Source organism: Acomys russatus, chromosome 24, assembly GCF_903995435.1.
Source record: "Acomys russatus chromosome 24, mAcoRus1.1, whole genome shotgun sequence".
In the NCBI taxonomy this organism is placed as follows: Eukaryota; Metazoa; Chordata; class Mammalia; order Rodentia; family Muridae; genus Acomys; species Acomys russatus.
The window spans coordinates 58,371,117-58,391,950 of record NC_067160.1 but is presented as its reverse complement, the minus strand read 5'-3'; the positions used below and the strand labels follow the sequence as shown (position 1 = coordinate 58,391,950).

Here is a 20,834-nt window from a genome sequence, read left to right as displayed (position 1 = left end):
TGTAGAGAAGCCCCATGTCCCTGTATAGAGAAGCACCGTGTCTCTGTGTGGAGAAGCCCCATTTCCCTGTGTGGAGAAGCCCCGTGTCCCTGTGTGGAGAAGCCCCGTCCCTGTGTGGAGGAGCCCCGTGTCCCTGTGTGGAGAAACCCCGTGTCCCTGTGTGGAGAAGCCCCGTGCCCCTGTGTGGAGAAGCCCCGTGCCCCTGTGTGGAGAAGCCCCATGTCCCTGTGTGGAGAAGCCCCGTGTCCCTGTGTGGAGAAGCCCCGTGTCTCTGTGTGGAGAAGCCCCGTGTCCCTGTGTGGAGAAGCCCCGTGTCCCTGTGTGGAGAAGCCCCGTGTCTCTGTGTGGAGAAGCCCCGTGTCCCTGTGTGGAGAAGCCCCATGTCCCTGTGTGGAGAAGCCCCGTGTCCCTGTGTGGAGAAGCCCCGTGTCCCTGTGTGGAGAAGCCCCGTGCCCCTGTGTGGAGAAGCCCCATGTCCCTGTGTGGAGAAGCCCCGTGCCCCTGTGTGGAGAAGCCCCGTGCCCCTGTGTGGAGAAGCCCCGTGTCCCTGTGTGGAGAAGCCCCGTGTCCCTGTGTGGAGAAGCCCCGTGTCCCTGTGTGGAGAAGCCCCGTGCCCCTGTGTGGAGAAGCCCCGTGTCCCTGTGTGGAGAAGCCCCGTGTCCCTGTGTGGAGAAGCCCCGTGTCCCTGTGTGGAGAAGCTCGTTGTCCCTGTGTGGAGAGAAGCCCCATGTCCCCTGTGTGGAGAAGCCCCGTGTCCCTGTGTGGAGAAGCCCCGTGTCTCTGTGTGGAGAAGCCCCGTGTCCCTGTGTGGAGGAGCCCCGTGTCCCTGTGTGGAGGAGCCCCGTGTCCCTATGTGGAGGAGCCCCGTGTCCCTGTGTGGAGAAACCCCGTGTCCCTGTGTGGAGAAGCCCCGTCCCTGTGTGGAGAAGCCCCGTGCCCCTGTGTGGAGAAGCCCTGTGCCCCTGTGTGGAGAAGCTTCATGATGCTTAGTGTTCCTGTTTCTGTGCTGACTTCGTGCCCACTTCATACCTCAGTTGTGCTGGTGGGTTATACTGAAGGCTTCAGTTTAAGGACAGCTCACCAAAAATATGCTGTGGTGCCCAGGGCTTGTGGTGTTCACATTGTTTGTTTGCTTGTTGAGATAGTGTCTCTCATGTAGTCCAGGCTAGCCTCAAATTCCAGCCATAACCAGTTAAGTCTATCCTTAATTTAAGTGCTGAGATGATAGGCCTGCAGTGAGCAGCTTTGATGAATTCAGACCCTTGTATGACCATCTCCCCAACCAAGGCCAGGGCATCCGGCAGCTAGTGTTAATTTTAACACTTGTTGTATTCTTTGTGGATGTTTTCCCCCCAGATTTCTGGAATCTTTCTTACCAGCCACATAAAGTGGGTGGGATGTCAAGGAAGCCGATTGGAGTTGAGGGGCTACCCATGCTCCCTCTGGAAACTGTTTCACACTCTGACGGTTCAGGCCTCCACCCATCCAGAAGCACTGGTTGGCACAGGTAACCATCTGCCTAACCGAGCTGGCACGAGTGGCCTTCTGCATTCACTGTGTAGTTCAATGAGCTGTCGGGGCAGGGGACACAGTAAGCCTAGAGGTGAGCACCTCAATGCAGCCACCACCTGCACAGCCTGCCTGTGCATGGAAGACAGGAGGGAGTTTCTCACCCTCGGCCACAGCACGTTGCAGAGAAGACAGACTAGCCAGGAATCTTTGTAGGATAGACTCACCTTGCTTTATTCAGGAAAAAAGGACAAGTGAGCCCTCTTTAGTGAGATGTGCTGTACCATTTGTTCTAGCAGCTTTAAACACTGACGCCCCCATCTTAGAGTTTCTGTGGGTCAGGGATCTGAGTGTGGCTTAACCTGGCTTCAGGGTAATGAGACCCAAGTCAGCGTGGGACTGACCATTCCAAGCTTTCGCAAGCCCACTGCCTGCTCCCCTGAGGCCCTCGGTGCCTGCTGGGTCCTGGCTAGAGGCTCCTCGTCCATTTCTCTCAGGTCCACTTATATCTTAGCAGCTGAGTTAGTAACAGGGAGCCAGCAGGAGAGCAACGCTGGGCCCACTCTGCTCCCAAGGGAACAAGAACCCCTGAGTCACAGTTTAGAGACCAGGACCAGGGACAGTCCCAAAGGCTGCCTGTCACGGGAGTTAAACGCTACAGAACCCCAGGGTAGGGACTGATGGCTGTCAGGGTTACATCTGCTCCCCTCTGTGAGGCGCCAGGTTGTACTGAAGTCCTGACCCAGGATGTGCTCAGTCCCCTGGGGCTGCACGGCAAGTGTCTGTCCTTCAGCCGGTGCTTCAGCTGTCTGGCCCACACTGTCCACTCACACTCACACCAAGTCAGAGTGGAGTCCATGCACTGTGTGTCTTCCCGCAGCCTCACAACTCTCAACCGTGTGGTGTTGCCAAGTGCCCACCACTTTGCCTCCTTTCTCCCGTCTGGATAGGTCCACACTTGGGTCTGGCTGAGCGACATGATTCTTCTGTTCCTTCTGTTGTTTGTGTGGGTGTCCGGTGGTAGCTGGCCATCCAGCTGGGCCTTGGATTGACTCATTCCTTCAGACCAGCCTCAGTTTCCTACCATGTGACACCCAAGATCAGGAAGGCCCTTGAAGGCTTTGGCAGGTGATCACTCAGCCGTGTCCCGTTTGTCCAAAATGAACTCAGGGCTAGGGAAGTAGACCCCCCTCATCCTAGGAGCGTCCAGATCACTTTACAAAATGGTTTGTCCAGGATGAGAGAGGGGAGGGTTGGTTGGTCTTAACATCACATCCCCATGGAAATCTGAAGATGCATACACACCAGGGAAAAACAGTGCAGACACAGGTCAGAGCCATCGCACTATGTGATTGGACGTGTCAGGGCTCCTCACAAAGCAGGCTGGTTCCAGAGACCTCTCACCTACATGGAGAAGGAAGTGAGCGCTGGCCCATGGTACCCTGCTGTGCTAGTTCCTCAGCACTGCTGGTGTTCGCTCAAGACAGAATGCTTAGAGACAGTTTGGGACAGCCAGAGACACACTTGATGTCTGCCTGACAGACTCCATTCAGGCAGGCAGCTGCCGCGTTCTCTCCTCCTCGTGAGCAGTGTGAGCAGTCGGAAGCAGTCCTGAGGAAAGTAGCCTCCTGCCGATGGAATTGGGTCAAGTGAGGGGCAGGATTAAATCTTGGGGGTTCTGCCTTCTCGCTGCTGGTTTAAACCTGTCTACTAACATGCTGACTGCATGGACTAACCCTCCCCTAGGTAGTGGTTTATAGTTCTTGTCCACTTTAAAGATTAGGGCTGGAGTGAGAAGTGGTTTGGTGGGCAAGAGGAGGGATTACTTTGATGTGAGGCAGATGTTTGAAGATCTAGTGGGGAGAGGAGACCAGGCAGGCTCATCACAGGACCAGCAACAGGGTCTCACACACCAGGCATCGCCCAGCTAGCTCCCCGTGGGCATACTCAATGCCAGCAGGAGTAGGGGGATTTCTGCCTCCCAGATATAAGGGTATCACTGTAGCTCCTCATGTCCAAGAGCTTCTTGTTGACAGACCCCTGGATCAGGATGCATTGAGAAATGGATTGCCCTGCAGGCTGCTGTGGATGGAAAGACTCCCTTCATAGTGGGAAATGCATTTTCTGTAGTGCTTATCTACTATGGTATGCATTGCTTTGTGAAAATGCTGTATACCTTCAGGGCTGCTATTTCTATCCTATAAGCCTCTGTTTTGCTGTGAACCATGGTCCTAGATGCTGGACTGTTGTATTTTAAAACCACCACCAGCTAGGTGAAGTGACGCACACCTGTAATCCCAGCACTCAGGAGGCAGGGGCAGGTGGATCTCTGTGAGTTTGACGCCAGCCTGGTCTATAAATTGAGTCTAGGACAGCCAAGGATACACAGAAACCCTGTCTCAAAAACAAAGCAAGGGGCTGGAGAGATGGCTCAGCAGTTAAGAGCACTGGCTGCTCTTCCAACGGATCTGGGTTCAAATCCCAGCATCTACATGGCAGCTCACAACTGTTTGTAATTCTAGTTCCAGGAGTGTGCTGACACCCTCACACAGACATACATAGAGGAAAAAAAAAACAAAAAAAAAAAAAAACAAAGCAAAAGAAAACACAAGTTAAATGGTGATGCACGCCTTTAATACCCACACTCAGGAGGCAGAGGCAGGTGTATCTCTGAATTTGAGGCCAGCCTGGTCTACAGATCAAGTTCCAGGACAGCCAAGACTCCACAGGGAAACCCTATCTCAAAAAACCAATGGAACAAACAAACAAAACACCACCAGTTAGATGTGATGGTTTTATGGCCCTATAATTCCGATACTCAGGACACTGGAGCAAGAGTATATCCTGGAATTCAAGACCAACCTAAGCTCTAGACCAGCCAGGGTGACATAGCAAGACCCTGCTTCCAAAAATCAAAGCAAACAAAAGAATAAATGTCACCATTTAGAGAGGTTCAGTCCTTCTGAAAGAGTGCAGCCCTTGCCAACCTGCCTCTCTGCTCATCCTCCAAGAGAGAGCCCTGGCAGCTGGCCAGTTGGTGACTGCTGCTGCCCATCTGCTCAGGGAAGATTGCACACGGCCACATTTGCTGTTGGACCTGGTTCTGTGGACCCTGAAGCAGGATGGCCCGGCCTCACCTCCACAGGAAGTACTCTGAGATGTTAGGAAGCAGGAAGTGCACACACTCTTTGGGGTTAGGCTGTTTGGGGTCATGAGTTCAAGGACAGAGACAACCAGGAGCACGCTTGAACAGTGTCAGCACATTCCTTTTAAGGCCTATGGGGATCGAGGCATCTTAGTTATTTGGGCTTATTCCTCTTGGTACTAGCACTCAACCTTCAGAAGACCTGTAGTAATGGCTTGTTCCAGTGTGATTGCCGCTGTCTTCATGCAGCGGGAGCAGCCTCCCTCACTATAGTACCTGGGGAAGCCGTCCCATGGGCTGCCACTCCATGCATGTGGATGCTAGCTGAGTCTTTTCCTGTTTGAGCCATCTGACGGGTTCAGGGCTCAGTGGTCTGTAGGCTGGCAGCACTAATGGCCTTCTCCCTTCTGCAGCTTTTGAAGATGACCCCCAGGCTGTGTTGCAGACCATAAGGAGATACATTCACACATTCTTTGGGTGTAAAGAATGTGGTGAACATTTTGAGGAAATGGCTAAAGAGTCCATGGATTCTGTGAAAACTGCAGACCAGGCTGTCCTCTGGCTTTGGAGGAAACACAACGTGGTGAACAGCCGCCTGGCAGGTGAGTGGCCTGCATGTCCTCTGCTGTCCCTACACTACCAAGCACCGAACCCTGAGCCTGCATTTGGAGGGTCCAACCCACTTGAAGGCCACCAAGGGTGCCCTGGTCAGTCTGTGTGTGGACAGCAAATTCCCTCTGGCCGCTGCTTGCTGTGGGTGTCTCAGGCTGCTGTGTTCGTTGGCTTTGGGGCTTCTGGCCCTTGTGGACACTGATGGGGCTCGTTCCCCAGATCTCCCTTCCAGCACCCCACAACTTTACCACAAGTGTTTCTGAGCTCTGAGAAAAACCCCAGCAGGGCACAGTGATGCACACCTGTAATTCCAGCACTCAAGATGCAGAGGCAGGCGGGTCTCTTGAGTTTGGGCCCAGCCTGGTCTACAAAGTAAGTCTAGGACAGCCAGGGCTACACAGAAAGAAACCCTGTCTCAGGAGGGGGGAAAAAAACAGGAAAGAAGGAAGGAAGGAAGGAAAGAAAAAAAAGGGGCTGGAGGGATGATTCAGTGGTTAAGAGCATTGTCTGCTCTTCCAGAGGACTGAGTTCAATTCCCAGCACCAATATGGTGCCTCAGAACCATCTAGAATGCCCTCTTCTGGCGTGCAAGTGTACATGCAGGCAGAGCACTGTATACATAATAAATAAATAAATATTTAAAGAAAGAAAGAAAGAAACCCTATGGAAATTTTGCTGAACATTTCTATTGTCTTTAAAACCTGTTCTCAGGAGCTGGAGACTTAGTTCAGTTCTTAAAATTCTTTCCATGCAAACATGAGAATCTGAGCTGGTCTCCTAAAAAACAAAACAGAACAGAACCCAGCCAGCTCAACACATTCTTGCTATAGTTCAGGTGTGAGAGGTGGAGACAGTCCCTGGATCTTGCTGCCCAGCCTAGACCAATCCAGTCTGCAGACTCCAGGCTCAATGAAAGATTTATGAGCCTCAGGGTGTAATTGAGGAAGATCCTCAGTGTCCACCACACACTAGCACATGTACACACACAGAAATCTCAGGTTGCTAAAAAAAAAAATCACAAGTGATTTTGTTTTAAAAACAAAATAGAGGGCACATGTAGTCTGTCAGGGTTAAGTAATTCCTACTATGCCAAAATCAATGGAGATTAAAATTAGGCTTAAGAGTAATTCTACTGAGAAATGAATTTAATAGAGATAAACAGAAAATGTCGCTAAACTCTTGGTTTTTGTTTAATCCGCTGTATTATAAAACATATTACAAGTAAAGCACTAAAGAAAATTGGTTTCTCTTGGCACCAAGAGCAGACGGTGCCTTTCGTGTGGCGGATTTGCTTTGTCTCAAGGCGCTGCTGTAGTGGCCCTTGTACAGGGATTTCTCCCTAATGCCTTTCCTCGCTGCCTCCCACCGCCCACACCCCAGGCGCCTGGCTCCAGGCAGCCTGAACAAGGCACCAGCTGGGCCTGCCCAGTCCAGGAGCCCTGCTGCCATTTGTCCCTAGTTGCAAGTACCCACATCGTTAGGCCACAGCGAGGAAGGGGTTGTATAGTTCTGGTGTGGTGTTGCTGCTAAGATTCCCCACCTGCTCCCCGTCCACCACCAACCTAGGGCTTGGGTCTCCATCTCTCTGTCAGACCTGAATCTCCCGCCCATGTAAAAGATGCACTTTGCATCTTGGCATGTATTTCAGAGAGTTCAGCATAGTCTCCCACTAGTGGACTCCTTTTAGGGAGTGCTGGCTGGCCTTGGCCTTATTTCCCCACCCTGTGTCTGGTACCTCATAACACAAAACGAGTCTTGCCTTCACTTAGCTCTGTGCAGAGTCTGGAGCCAAGGGGATTCTGGGTTAGCAGGGAGATTTGGAGCTACGAACGTCGTGTGTGTGGTTCTGGGAATGGTAAGAGGCTGCCTTTCTAAGGATGAGTAGGCATTAAACCCTCAAATGTGGGGCCTCTGGGGGCATGCACATCCCCTTGTCACCAGGGTACAAAGCTGGATGCACAGCATGACCACTGCAGAGCAGTGGGGCCTGTGGGAGTCCTGAGGCAGACACCTTGGTAGAATCATGTTTCTGAGTGGGAAGCTGGATCACAGCTGGGAAACATGCAAGAGAGCAGTGCTGGGTGGCTTGTGTGTGCTCACACAGACAAACATCATGATGCCCAGGAGGTGGCAAGACTCAACGGGGCCTGTTTCCACGCAGGGTCTGGGGGTCAAGGGAAAGTGTCTAGAGAAATATATGAGCAGATAGTATCTGGGCAGGCGGTGTTCCCAGCAGCCAGCGTGGTCAAGGACTTTGTAAGGTGGTGGGTCTCAAGTACACTTTAAGGAGGACACAGGCCAGCAAATGGTGGCACATGCCTTTAATCCCAGCATTGGGAGGCAAAGGCAGGCAGATCTCTTGAGTTTGAGACCAGCCTGGTCTACAGAGCAAATTCCAGGATACCCAGGACTACACAGAGAAAGTCTGTCTCAAAATAAAAAAAATAAATAAATAAAATTTTTAAAAGTTTAAAAAAGAGGACATAGAAGTGAGAACTTCATGGACCCATATAAATGGGGTGGGGGTGGGGGCTGCTGGAGAGGTGGCTCAGAGGTTAAGAGCACTGACTGCTCTTCCAGAGGTCCTTAGTTCAAGTCCCAGCAACCACATAGTGGCTCATAGCCATCTATGATGTAACCTGATGCCCTCTTCTGGCCTAGGTGTACATGTAGACCACTGTATAAATAATCAATAAATCTTTAAAATAAATAAATAAATAAATAAATAAATAAATAAATAAATAAGGAGGGGGATGCTCACAGAAGAGTGTAGTCCCTTGAGCACCAAGTAGAGCCCAGAATGCAGTGTCCCTCTTTTGTATGCGGTGTGGTGGCTTGTCAGAGAGAAGAGAGCATGCATTGAGTTTGCAGGAGGAGGGGGAGGGGAGACAGCAGGGACACGGTGGTGGGGGAGGCCTGCTAGCACCCTGTGGCTGAAGGTTTCTCTGCCTTCTCTCACCACCTCCCTTCTAGGCCATCTGAGTGAGGATCCCAGATTCCCAAAGCTTCCATGGCCCACTCCAGACCTCTGTCCAGCCTGCCATGAGGAGATCAAAGGCCTGGACAGCTGGAACGAGGGCCAGGTGCTCGTGTTCCTGAAGCAGCACTACAGCAGGAACAACCTGGTGGACACACACTCAGATCAGCAGGCCAGTCCTGGGGCCTGGGGACAGCAGGACACTGACAGTCTCCGTCCACCACATATGCTGGGCCCCAGAACTGACCTTGCCAAGAACCTGCACCACAGGCTGGACCTGAGACTCCAGAGCCCCCAGGGGCCCCAGGCACTTGAGGAGGCCAAGGTAGCTGTGCCCTTTCTCGGGGTCGGCTTCTCCAGTCTGGACATGAGCCTCTGCGTGGTGCTCTACGTGGCCTCCTCCTTGTTCCTGATGATCATGTACTTCTTCTTCAGAGTGCGGTCTAAGCGATGGAAAGTTCGGCTTTACCACCCAGCTGTGTAGAGCGCCCAGGGCAGCCATGGCAACACAGAGGAAGCCTTTGCAACCACCGGCACACCTGTAGCTTTAATGTTGGGATCAGGGATTTTGGAAATGTGCCCAGCATGGTGTTTGGAGGAACATGTTTTGGTTTTTTCTGCTGGGACGTTTTGCCTTGCTGGCACCTTGTCCTCACCTTCCCATTCTCCGTGTTAGACTTCTGTGCATTTGCCCTTGTAGGCTGGAAGGAAGCAGGTCCAGCCCACGGCCACCCACGTGCTGCTCCTTCCGTGAGGCCTCACATCTCCATTTGCTCTCCCTCCCCACCCCTTCCTCCCTCCCTGGGGGGCAGCCAGGGCACAGAGGCCTTTCCAGACAGTACACGCCTGCCACAGGCGCGCTGTGTAGCTGCTCCTGCAGAAGTCTAACGTGCTTTCATGGGGTTCAGGGTGCTCTGAGGCTGAGCAGAGAGGTCTGGTCACCTTGTGGGGTACAGGCAGGGCCCAGGGCTCACTGAGTTGTGTTGTAGCTTCCGTGTGTCTTAAGAAATGACCCAGGGTAGGGGCCTTGGAAGGGGCAGGGTGGTGACAGGGGATAGGGCCGTCCCTGTCAGGCTGTGGTGCAGTTCTGGTCTCTGTGGTGGAGCCCTGCCCTACAGCGCAGTGGTAAGCGGGGGAGCACAGCCTCCAGGAAGCCTCCAGAGTCCCGTCATGTTTCGTGTACACTGTAGGAGACACAGGTGGGGGCACCAGATGCTGGGCACATGCAATGACCCCCGCATACTAGGCCTCCTGGCCTTGAGGGTGACTTAAAAAAAAAAAAAAACGGTTTAACAAATTAAGTACATTATTTGTAAAATCCCAAAACCCTGAATGCTAAACTTGTGCCTAAAGACTTAAAAAAAGAACAACAACAAAAAAAAAAACCACGGACTAAGTCTACATTTCTGGAAGCATTCCTACTGAGACCCTTCATAGCTCAGGAGCTTCTTTTTATTTGGATAAAGCAAGTGTGTGTGTGTGTGTGTGTGTGTGTTTAAATATGCATTCCACTTTACATATTCTATATTTTATATTTGTGTCCTTCCCAGTGACAGTTGATCACATGGGTATCATTTAAGACCCTGTATTATCAGTGTCCCTGCTGCCACTTAAGAAAATGGACAGCTGTCTCCTTGGGCTGTTGTTAACCCTCCTTCCATCACATGGGAGGATCAGTTCTGAGCGCCAGCCCTCCCTGCTGGGGCAGATGGCCTGCGCCCAGGCGCTTGAACCTCCTGCTTTACTTCAGGAGGGAGGTTTCTCCTTTGAAACCTGGAGTCCTGTGCTTAAAAAAATAAATAAATAAATTAGTTCATCCTTATTGCTGGTCCTGCTTTCAGGGTATTGAGACACCACTGGTCTGACAGCTTGAAAATCAGACCTATTTAAGCACAGCTCCAAAGAGAGACGCTTTGAGCCCACAGTTAGCTGCTGCTGCAAACACTGCTGAAGGACACTCACTTCCTTAGCGGTGACCCTGAGGCTGCCACAGTCCCATAGTGCCTAGCATGGCTGGTGTTCGCAGAAGCCCACTCTGGGCAGATCCTACATTCAGCTGCCCACGTAGAGTCCCAGGTCATCTCTTCTGGGGGACAAGCTTGCCACATACATCCCTGTTTGAACTGTCCATTCTGCAGTGAACAGGCTTGTTCCTCCAGGGCCCTGCTCAGCCCTGCGACCACTTTTAGGCCAAGTGTAAGGTCTGTTCTGAAGTCTCAAGTATTATGACAGGTATTTGGATCAGTGGGTATAATAGTTCAGTAATTTAAATGTTTATTTATTTTTAATGGAAAGTTTTTTTATTAAAAAGCCAATTGGCATAAGAATGTCAATGAAATTTCTTACCTTGAAGATTTTGTATTTAAGTAAACTATTGTGCACATTGTAAGAATAAAAAAGCTGGCATTTAATAAAGTTGTTACAGTTTTTCTTGAAATGTGAGCAATTAGATGTAAAGCTAGATTCAGGGAATGCTCTAAACCCTTCACTCCCTTCTAGTTTGCAGACCCAACTCTGAAGCGCTAGGGTTTTATTGTTGTTGTTGTTTTGTTTTGTTTCGCTTGGTCTGAGACAGGGTTTTTCTCTGTAGCCTTGGTTGTCCTGGACTCTCTTTGCAAACCAGGCTAGCCTAGAACTCTCAGACGTCCACCTGCCCCTGCCTCCTGAGTGCTGGGATTACAAGCATGCACCGCCACACCCGGCAGTTCTAGGAATTTTTTTTTTTTTTGTAAAATTAAACTCGAGGCTTTTGGGAAGACAGCCCGGAGGTCAAGGCAGAAGTGGAGAATGAAAATGCACTATGCAGAGAGTTGCCAGATGCTGTGCCTTTGTTAACAGGGTACAAAGATCAGTGCAGGTGCACCCTCACACTGGTTCTGAACCCACTGAAGTATCCTGGCTGCCAGAGCCTGGCAGGACTAGACAGGCCACCTAGATGCTGCTGAGCTGCTCACCAAACTTCCCTCCCCGCTCTGCGAGCCTGGGGCAGTGTGTGTAGAGATCACCCTGCAGGGACCCAGGGACTTCTCAGGACTGTTCACAGCTTCTGTGCAGAGCCTTGCAGGAGCTGGTGGATTTGCACATATGACCCTCTCCCAGAAGTGGGGGTTGGAGAGGAGGGTCCAAAATCTGCCTGCAGAGTACTAGATGCAGGTGGTTGAGTTCCTGGAGGCCACGAGCAGCAGTTGGAGGCCCAGTGACCTGGGCCTAGAGCAGAGGGCCTTTGGACCTAGAGTCAGCTCCACTAGCGGGTGAGCAGAGTTCCAGGCTAACAGCCCCGAGGCTCCCAATCCCGCCTACTGCGAACATGGCACCCCTAGCCAAGACCCAGAGCCCAGGGCAGAGCAAGTTGGAGCCGCTATACCCCTGTGGCAGGTAAAGAAAGGTCCTGAGAAAGGGCTACCACACATCAAAGGAGTCAAACCCTGCGCTGGAGTGACGCCAGCCTGACTCCGCCTGCCCAGGCCTGGAAGGGGCCAAGGGCGGGGACAGAGGAGGGGCGGGGCAGGCTGGTGAAGGGCCCCAGCACGCGAGTGCCTCCTTCAGCACCGCGGACAGCGCTGGCCCAATGAGTGGGCCGAGGCCTGGAAGAGATCCGGCACTCCAGGAAACACCCGGCACGGACCACTGCGTTAGTGACTGCTATGCTGCTAGAAGCGGAACTCGATTGCGACCGAGAGCGGCCCGGTGCCCCAGCAGCTGCTGCCCTCTGTACCTTTAGCGGGACTCCAGGTAAGAGCCATTGCAACCGAGAGGCCTTCATACCAGGCAGGAAGAAGAGAAGAGGCAGAATGCGGAGGGATGGCTAGGAGGCAGTAGCACAGGATTGGCTGCAGAGAAAGAAAGTACACGGTGATAGCAGGCAGGGGGGACAGGGAGGCTACAGGTTCAACAGTGACCCAGAAAGCCTGGGACTGGTGTGAGAGGATGTTAAAAAGGGCAGACTCAGGGACATAAAGAACCCTAGAGATAGAATGCCCCACAGCTTCCAGACTGCTCCAACTTGCAGCAGGGATCTCCAGGCCAAGTCTCCCGCCTGAACTCTGATCCCCCAAGGGCCATTTCATTGCCACGGACGTTGGAAAATAATGGAGGCATTGTTGGTGGCAAGCCAGATGCCCAGCACTGTGAGGCCGCCCCTTCCCTAGTCTAGCCACACATGACCCAACCCCACCCACCCCCAACCCCCGCCCCACCGCTTCTGTAACAGCTGACACTCAGCGAATGGCTCTCATCCCAGCTCACCCAGCACCCATTTCACTCCAAGCTGGTGTTCTCTGACCTTGTCAGAGTAACAAGTACCGGACAATATGAAGAGATGGATGAAGGCACAGGGCCATTTCCGAGACAGCAGGTGTGCTGGGAGCAAGTGGGGCAGGGGCTGTGCTCTTTCACTCATCCTTTCCACCTGGGCTCCGAGAGTTCCCAGTCCAAGGAACAGAGATAGAGCAGGCCGAGTACAGGGACCAGAACGGTGGCAGCAACCTGCTGATTCCTCAAACACTTCCTGGGTGTCCCTGACAGTTGCCAAGGCTCTATGACTGGCTCTACATCCCTACCAATGGCGGATGGCACAGGCCTGGTGCTGTCTCCTGGCTGAGCCCCGTGAGCCCTCCCTCAGTGAGGACGCATGCAAGGATAGGATGGGTTCTGGATGGGCTCACCTGTTCGATGGGGGTGAGCTGTGGAAATCCAGGGGCAGAGATCGTTCTAAGGAGTTGGAGTGCAGAAGTGAGGATAAGTCCCGGGGCTTCCACAACCTCAACCCTTTTCTGACCTAGAGTCTTGCCCTGTGTGTTCCCGCAGAGGACACCAAGCCTGAGGTCCTAAGAATTGTTCCTTCTCTCTGCACTGGCTCCAGTAGGCAGCTCCAGAGGTGGGGTCCGGAAGTTTGGGGGGGGGGGCTCAAGTCGAGTTCCTTGCAGCACTACTGTGGCTTCTTTGAAGCCGCATTCCCTCGGTGGTTACCAGGTTGGCCTTCTGCGGTGTGGTCCCAAAGCTTTCCAGCTCGCTCAGAAACTAACCATGAGCAAAGAGAATGCGCTTCCCTCCTGGCCACTTCCCTTAGGACCTCAGCCTTCCGGGAGCCTTGGTGAACTTGCTTCAGGGCAGGGGCGAGCATCTGTGGGAAGCGTCGAGTGGGTTACCGAGCTGTCTCCATCCTCGAGAAATACTAGCCAGACGGCTTCTGGGCTCCTCGGTTCGGCTCAAAAGCGCACCAAGCCTCCAGTGGCCTCCAGTGGCCTTGGGAGCGTCTCTGCGACCCCCGGCCCAGCCCCGCCCCGCGGCCCCGCCCCCCGGCCGCTCCGCCCTCCGCGGGCCCGAGGCTTGGCGCCCAGAGGCCTCCCGTGGGCACAGCGCCCAGCAGCAACACGAGTCGCTCCGACGCCAGCTCCGAGTCTCTGCAACGGTGGCCTCGCCGGACTCAGGGAAAGTTCAGGGTCGGAGGGCAGCGGCACTGGGCACCCGGCCCCATGGAGGCTCGTGGGGAGCTGGACCCGTCTCGGGAATCGGCGAGCGGTGACCTGCTGCTGGCGCTGCTGGCGCGGAGGGCAGACCTGCGCCGAGGTGGGTGCCCGACGGAGCGGCTGCACCGGACAGGCCCAGGTGTCCTCGGGTTTTTTTTTTTTTTTCTGGCCTGTGCACGAAGGCCGGGTATCTGGGCAAGGGTGTGTCTGAGGGGCTCTGGCACGGCTAGGCAAAGGCTCCTCGACCTCCAAAGTGTGTGGGCCCCCTGGGGCTGTGTTGCCCTGGCATTTGGTCTTCGAGCTAAGGAGCCCTCCATGATTCAGGAACGGTTTAGGGGACCCTTTGCAGATCTGAGCTGGCTGAGGCCCTTGAGCTGGAGGGAGCGTGTGAAGAAGCTGTTTCAAGACCCTGGCCTCAGGGAGGAGAGTCTCCCAGGGAACTGCCCTCACCCAGTCCCTCCACAGCTTTCAGAGGGATCAGGGCCGGATCGTGCCGAACCACACAGCTCTCCTGATTTGAGTCTTGGGGACTATACCTCCCAGCTTACCACTAGGCTGGTGGTCAAGATCCGTTTACAGGGGGAAAGAGGAGCTTCTCTGGGCTCCCAGTTCCTTGGAAGTACCAGTCTCTTTGCAGAGAGAGCTTTGGTTCTGGGAAATACGAGCACTCTCCGGATTTCTAGGCTGATGGGATGGTTCCAGGATGGGGAAGAGGCAGTTAGGCTGGCAGAAGGTCGGAGCAGGAGGGAATAGATTCTATCCAGACTCGGGGTCGCGGGGGGGGGGGGGTCGGATGTGACTTACTTGTTTATTTATTTCTTTTCTCTGGTTTATGGGAGGGGTTGACCGCAGGGGCTGGGAGGAAGAGGTGGGAGAGGAGGATGAGAAAGGGAAAGGCTTGGTAAACTAGGTTCCGGAGCTCCGGGAGGCTTGCTAGAGCGCCGGTGGCTCCCGAGGCTCCACAGGGCCCTCCAACTCTGTGTGGGAAACTGTACTGAGACTGGACTCACCATGCAACGTAAGCAAGCGGAGGTCGAGGGTGGATTCACTGGGAGGCTTGACGGTGGCGACGGCTTTTGTAGGAAACGGGCCCCTGGGCTTCTTGGCCGAGGCGCTGTCCGTGCCTGGGTGCTGAATCTTCCGTGCATGGCCGTCCAGCCGCCCCCTTAGTGGGTATCCTTGCTGCCCTGCTTCTATGGTGGTGATCTGGTACACCTACAGAGGCTCTCTGTCTCCATGTCCACACTCGGAGATGCGGTTTTGCTCAATGCGGGATGGCATCCATTGCAGGCTTGTGGCCAGTACCGGAGGGAGGGAGGGCAGATTTTGTCCTTTTCTAATTCCTCCTACCACCTGGAGGCCAGGCTGGAGCTAGCTGCCTGTAGTCCAAGCTGTAAAGACACTGGTGTGGGTGTGACAGTATGAATGGGTCCTGTGTCCTGGACATAATTCTCCCTTTTCCTAGAAACTTTTCCTAAATTATCATGGAATCTTCATCCCATAAGCACAAAGAAGAGCCCCTCAGTGCTTCCCGGCTCTTGAAAGGCACATTTAGTTTTCCCCCTCCCAGTTTCCCTGAGGCCAGCAGGCTCTGGGGTGCAGGGGTTGGGGATCAGAACTAGTGACAATATAGGTGTTTGAGGAACTCATGCTGTGGAGAAGCGAAACCACCTACTGTGCAATCCAGCTCAAGCCTGAACAAGAAAGCAACAGACCCACCATTAAAACAAAACAAAACAAAAAAACATAGCCAGTGCACTCCTAAGCACCTGCAGCCACTCAAGGTGAGGCCAGCATCTGTTTATACTTTAGATGCTGCAGGCAAGGGCCAGAGCTGGACAGCCTCACTCGCTGGAACTCTGCAGAGTGAGGCCAAGATGCTTCGCTGATCAAAATCACAAAGACAGTGACGTTCCATGTGTGGCCTTTTGCCCTTGCTAGTAAGGAAATGTTTCCTGTTTTTTTGTTTTTTGTTTTTTTTCTGTCCCAGCTTTCCAGATAGCCCCAGGGGTGGGGTTTTCATTCTACATGGACATGCCCTGTTTGGCACTGGGAACACCTTGTAGAGCAGTTATTCAGCTTTGCGGGACAGCCTGGTCACCTTCCTGTTGCAGACATTGTTCTAGACCTATTTCCGTTTCCCTTGACTGAGACTGAGGGTACCCTGTCTCACTGGGGAGCCTGGTAGTCCGGAGGCTGCCAGGGGAAGGTAGGCAGGGAAGCAGAGCCTTGCCCAACCCTGAGGTCTGCAGGCCCCCCAGACCGGCTTCCGCTGATGAAAGGGCCATCACCCATCTTTTGCAGTTTCATAACCTGCATTACTCTTCTGTCCACAGAGATCCCTATGTGTGCAGGCTGTGATCAGCACATCTTGGATCGATTCATCCTTAAGGCTCTGGACCGACATTGGCACAGCAAGTGTCTCAAGTGCAGTGACTGCCACATACCTCTGGCGGAGCGATGTTTCAGCCGAGGGGAAAGTGTCTACTGCAAAGAGGACTTCTTCAAGTAAGCTGGCTGTTGGATGGGGAAGAGTGGAAGGGGGCATGGCTGCCAAGAACGGGGCTGAGAGTGAGCTCTGAAACTAGGTCCATACCCAGACAGGGCATTCCGGGGTTCTCGCCAAGCTTGGGATGGAGTTCCCCATGACATTTTTAAAAATCGTTTTTTTAATTTCATGTGTATATGTAAGTGGCTACATGTGCGTATTATTCACAAAGTGCATGCCTGGTGCCCTCAGAAGATTGAAGAGGGCATCGGATCCCCTGCAACTGAAATTGCAGATAGTTGTGAGCTGCCATGTGGGTGCTAGAAACAAATCTCAGACCCTGTGGAAGAACAGCCAGTGTTCTTAACCACCCAGACCCGCCGAATCTCCAGTCCCAGCATTACTTTTTAGAGTAGTTTGTTTTGTAAATCATGAAAGCAGTTGTTAGGTTTAAAACAAAAAACAAAACAAAACAAAACAAAAAAACCCGATTAACCCAAATCTGCAGTATTGTATGAGATGTACTCCCTCTTAAAATATGTTTTTGTTCCTTAAACTATCTGGGGACTGGGAAGGTCGGGCTTCTCGGAGCGGAGGGAACTGACCCAGGTAAGACCATGGTCCTCTAGATCAGCTTTCCCAACAGCAAGGAGCAGACTCCGCTACCCGAGGTACTGTGGCTCTGCCCAGGCTGCGGGGCAGGGCTGATGGAGTCTTCCTGACCGCGCCTCAGTCGCTGGGAGCTCGCTGCTTTGCGACCCGCTCTGTGCGAAGGAGCCGCTCCTCTGAGCCGCACCCCGTGCATCCTGCAGGCGCTTCGGGACCAAGTGCGCCGCATGCCAGCTGGGCATCCCGCCCACGCAGGTGGTGCGCCGCGCCCAGGACTTCGTGTACCACCTGCATTGCTTCGCCTGCGTGGTTTGCAAGCGGCAGCTGGCCACAGGGGACGAGTTCTACCTCATGGAAGACAGCCGGCTGGTGTGCAAGGCAGACTACGAAACAGCCAAGCAGCGAGGTTAGTGGGCGGGATGGCCCTCCAGGCCGACGAGGGAAAAGCTCAGTTCTGGAGGCCGAGGACAGGAATTAGTTTGGTGGTGGGAGGAAGGGCGACCTGAAGCCCTAGGCACTGAGCAGGCTGCTCCGGGAGCCTACAGTAGCAGTCGAGTCGGCGGGAGCAGGAGCTTGCCCGCTTTGGGAGAATTAGCAGCCCAACATCCTTGACCATGAAGACCGGATTCACAGATCTTAGCATAAGGGGGTAGAGCACCATGTGTGGCTTCGCTGCGTGCCACGGCGAGTTCCTAATACAGAGTGCATCTGCCAGCGCTCGGCGTTCCGTGAAGTGAGTGGGGCCACCGGCGGCCTCTGCCTGGGAGCCATTCGTGGTCATTCGGAGAGCGACGAGGGGCTCTTGGGGTGAAACGCAGGGTACAGGCTGGCGCAGGCGGAGCGGGCTGGCTCGTCTCACTGTTTGTCCCGCACAGAAGCCGAGGCCACAGCCAAGCGGCCGCGCACAACCATCACCGCCAAGCAGCTGGAGACTCTGAAGAGCGCGTACAACACGTCGCCCAAGCCGGCGCGCCACGTGCGCGAGCAGCTCTCCTCTGAGACCGGCCTGGACATGCGCGTGGTGCAGGTCAGCGCTTGGCCGCGTCCCCCTGGCCCATGGGTCAGAAGGGCCCCGCGCTCCAAGGGAAGCCGGGGGGGCGCCACTCACCATCCCTACCCCCCAGGTGTGGTTCCAGAACCGCCGGGCCAAGGAAAAGAGACTGAAGAAAGACGCAGGCCGGCAACGCTGGGGACAGTATTTTCGCAATATGAAGCGCTCCCGCGGCAGCTCCAAGTCCGACAAGGACAGCATCCAGGAGGGACAGGACAGCGACGCAGAGGTCTCGTTCACTGGTAAGTATACCTCCCGGGTTAACTCGCTGTGGGCTAGAACTCTCCGGCTGCCTTCCGGGGGTGCCGGCAGGCATCTACGTTGGCCCTCAGGATCCCATCCTCAACGGTAACCAGCTGGAATTCTAATACAAAATTTCGTCGAGCTAGGCAGAGAAGAAACTTCGGGATGCAACTCTTTATTTTCTATACATGGAACACTGCTCACATACCTAAGACCACTTCTGTTTGGGGGTGAATTGTGGGTTACTAGCACAGCCTCTAGGGCCCTAAATATCCTTGTCGATGAAAGGAGTCCCTCCCAAGGTTGCCCCATCCTGGGCTCTGGCTTGGGTAACAAGCCTCTCTGATCTGAGACCAAAGCCTTCCTTGGAGGGTGCTGCAGAGCCAGCTCTGCGTAGAGGGGTTGAGGTAGGGTGGAAAACTCGTCTAAATTCTGAGAGACTGTTGCTGACCCATATGTTTCTGTAAGTAAGCTTCTCTTCCCTACTCAGTCAGGTTAGGACATCACAGGAACCTCAGATGAGGGGTGAGCTTCTCACCCGAGCTCTCTTTTCTATTGCAGATGAGCCTTCCATGGCTGACATAGGGCCTGCTAATGGCTTGTACAGCAGCCTTGGAGAGCCCACCCCTGCCTTGGGCCGGCCTGTGGGAGGCCTGGGCAGCTTCGCACTGGAGCACGGAGGCTTGGCAGGTCCAGAACAGTACAGAGAGCTGCGGCCGGGCAGTCCCTACGGCATCCCCCCATCCCCTGCAGCCCCCCAGAACCTTCCTGGCCCCCAGCCTCTCCTCTCCAGCTTGGTATACCCAGACACCAACCTGGGCCTTGTCCCTTCCGGTCCCCCAGGTGGACCCCCACCCATGAGGGTGTTGGCTGGAAATGGACCCAGCTCTGACCTGTCCACAGAGAGCAGCGGTGGTTACCCAGACTTCCCTGCTAGTCCTGCCTCTTGGTTGGATGAGGTAGACCACGCTCAGTTCTGACGGAGGCCCCCTAGTCCCCCTGGCTCTAACTCAGGGGTCTTGGTGCTGCCTCTCAGTGGGTGGCTAGCCCCACCCCATGGCGTCCATTCCAAGGAGCTCTGAGGGAAGGACAGGGTTCCCAAGTGGGAGGGTAGGGATTGCCCCATTTCTAGGCTCCCTGGGGCTGAGGTGCTCCATAGCCCTTCCTTGGACACAAGGGTGACCTTTCTGGTGGCTGTCCAGAGGCCAGTGACTCTTGACAATGTTTTGTAAGCATTTCTCTCCTTTGATGGACCAGAGCCCTTGCTGCTAATTTCAGACAGGGCAGGAGGCCAGGCCCTAATGTCCTGGCATAAAACAACAGTAACAGCTTGCTAACAACTTGCTTCCTTGCTTCGGATGGAGCTTATGTCCTCCCTGGCCACAGACAGAGCCTGGAAGCAGACCTCTTCTCCCCACTGTCGGCTCTCCCTCCCTGCTCTCCAGATCTTTCTGTTCTGGAATGCTTTGAGAAATGACACTTTCCAGAGCCCCTTCTTCAAGGTGTAGTCTTTAACTGTGAGAGCAGTACTCCTTCTCCCGAGGCACAGTCTTTCTCAGGTGCAGAGCGGAGCTGTGCACCACAGACACCATTGCCAAACAGACTGTGGCCCTGTGCAGGGGGTAGGATGATTCTGCCAGCCCAGACCGGGGAGGTCTCCCCAACTGGGGGGGGGGGATGCTGGGCTGGGAATCCTCCCAATTGAATCTGTCTCAGACACAAAGCTTGGCTATGTGTAAGTCAAAAATCATTCCTGAAAACCAGGTTCTTGGCTACCTGTTGGTTCTGTAACCGTCGCGTGACTTTTATTTATTCCCTGGTGATCCGCTCTTTCCAAGACTTCAATAAATTTGTCAGTTTCAGTGTAAGAAGGAAGGCCTGTGTTTTCAGCTGGGGTAGATGTCTCCAAGGCCTAAGTGCAGTGGTGCCTGAGGGGCTATGGCTTGCTGAGACTGCCCACTGTCATGAATTTGGCCTCTGTTCTCTTTTGATTTTTGTCCAAACCATTTATAGGAGGGTTTGAGGAGTGGAGGGACTAGTGTCTCTACCATCCAGGGCTTGTAAGGCGGGGGTAGCGGGGTAAGGGTGTGGGGGGGTGGTGAAGGTGTTCAAGAAGCCACCCAACACAGCAGCTGTAAGGAGAATTCCAGCTGGTTCAAACTGCCCTGTGTAACCTAGGGCCAGCGACTTGACTTCTGCGAACCCTGAACAGAAACAACAGAGCCCTTGAAAGCGATATCTAAAGCAAGGGTCAAGGCAGGTTCACCAGCGTGCCAGGCTGTGTTCAGCAGACACCCACGGGGCGGGCTAGGAACAGGCACACTCCAGTCTTAGGCAGGGATGGAGTGCTGACCTCTGGGGGGGGGTGTTTCCTTTGGGGGTAGAACGGGAGTCTGGACAGTGTCCTTGATTCCCCAAGGAGGAGGCAAACTTGGTTGCTGGTATGAGGTCTGAGTGTAGCTTTTACCAGTACAGAAAACTGATGGTGTGGCCCAGGGGAGCTGCTTGGAACCAGGAGATCTGCTCCTCCACTCCTGGTCCTCCTTGGAGCCTTGGGTCTCTGGAAGGGCTATCTGCTGAATGACCAGCTGTCATTACTGGGTGTCTCCAACACCCATCTTTCTCACTAAGGAGACAGCCTTGGCCCAGGAAGGGAGTGGGGCGATGGGGCAGGGGGAGTGGCCTGATAGAATTGGGCCCAAAGGGCCACAAGGAATGTTGAAGGGCTAGCC

General features: G+C 54.0%; 2 protein-coding genes across 3 annotated transcripts in view; both read left to right on the top strand.

The window, feature by feature from the left end:
* Positions 1 to 8,741, top strand: part of Qsox2 (quiescin sulfhydryl oxidase 2) — a 30,515-nt gene extending 21,774 nt beyond the window's left edge. The window contains exons 10-12 of the mRNA XM_051166793.1: positions 1,357 to 1,507; positions 5,068 to 5,256; positions 8,240 to 8,741. Coding sequence (XP_051022750.1) covers positions 1,357 to 1,507; positions 5,068 to 5,256; positions 8,240 to 8,727 — 828 coding nt within the window. The 3' untranslated portion in view covers positions 8,728 to 8,741. The remainder of the gene's footprint in view (positions 1 to 1,356; positions 1,508 to 5,067; positions 5,257 to 8,239) is intronic.
* A 3,146-nt stretch (positions 8,742 to 11,887) lies between these two features.
* Positions 11,888 to 19,082, top strand: Lhx3 (LIM homeobox 3). Of its 2 annotated transcripts, none has more exons than XM_051166787.1 (6): positions 11,888 to 11,975; positions 16,048 to 16,219; positions 17,012 to 17,214; positions 17,684 to 17,835; positions 17,933 to 18,101; positions 18,664 to 19,082. In XM_051166787.1, the coding sequence occupies exons 1-6, from the start codon at positions 11,888 to 11,890 to the stop codon at positions 19,080 to 19,082; spliced, it is 1,203 nt and encodes a 400-aa protein (XP_051022744.1). The 2 variants fall into 2 exon arrangements, with proteins under 2 accessions (XP_051022744.1, XP_051022743.1); XM_051166786.1 differs by lacking the exon at positions 11,888 to 11,975 and adding an exon at positions 13,718 to 13,811.
* The last annotated feature ends 1,752 nt before the right edge of the window (positions 19,083 to 20,834 follow it).

Coding starts and splice junctions, on each gene's coding strand:
- Lhx3 (XM_051166786.1), top strand. CDS start 13,718: ATGGAGGCTCGTGGGGAGCTGGACCCGTCTCGGGAATCGGCGAGCGGT. Junction 16,220..17,011: donor TGCAAAGAGGACTTCTTCAA/GTAAGCTGGCTG, acceptor TGCATCCTGCAG/GCGCTTCGGGACCAAGTGCG. Junction 17,215..17,683: donor CGAAACAGCCAAGCAGCGAG/GTTAGTGGGCGG, acceptor TGTCCCGCACAG/AAGCCGAGGCCACAGCCAAG.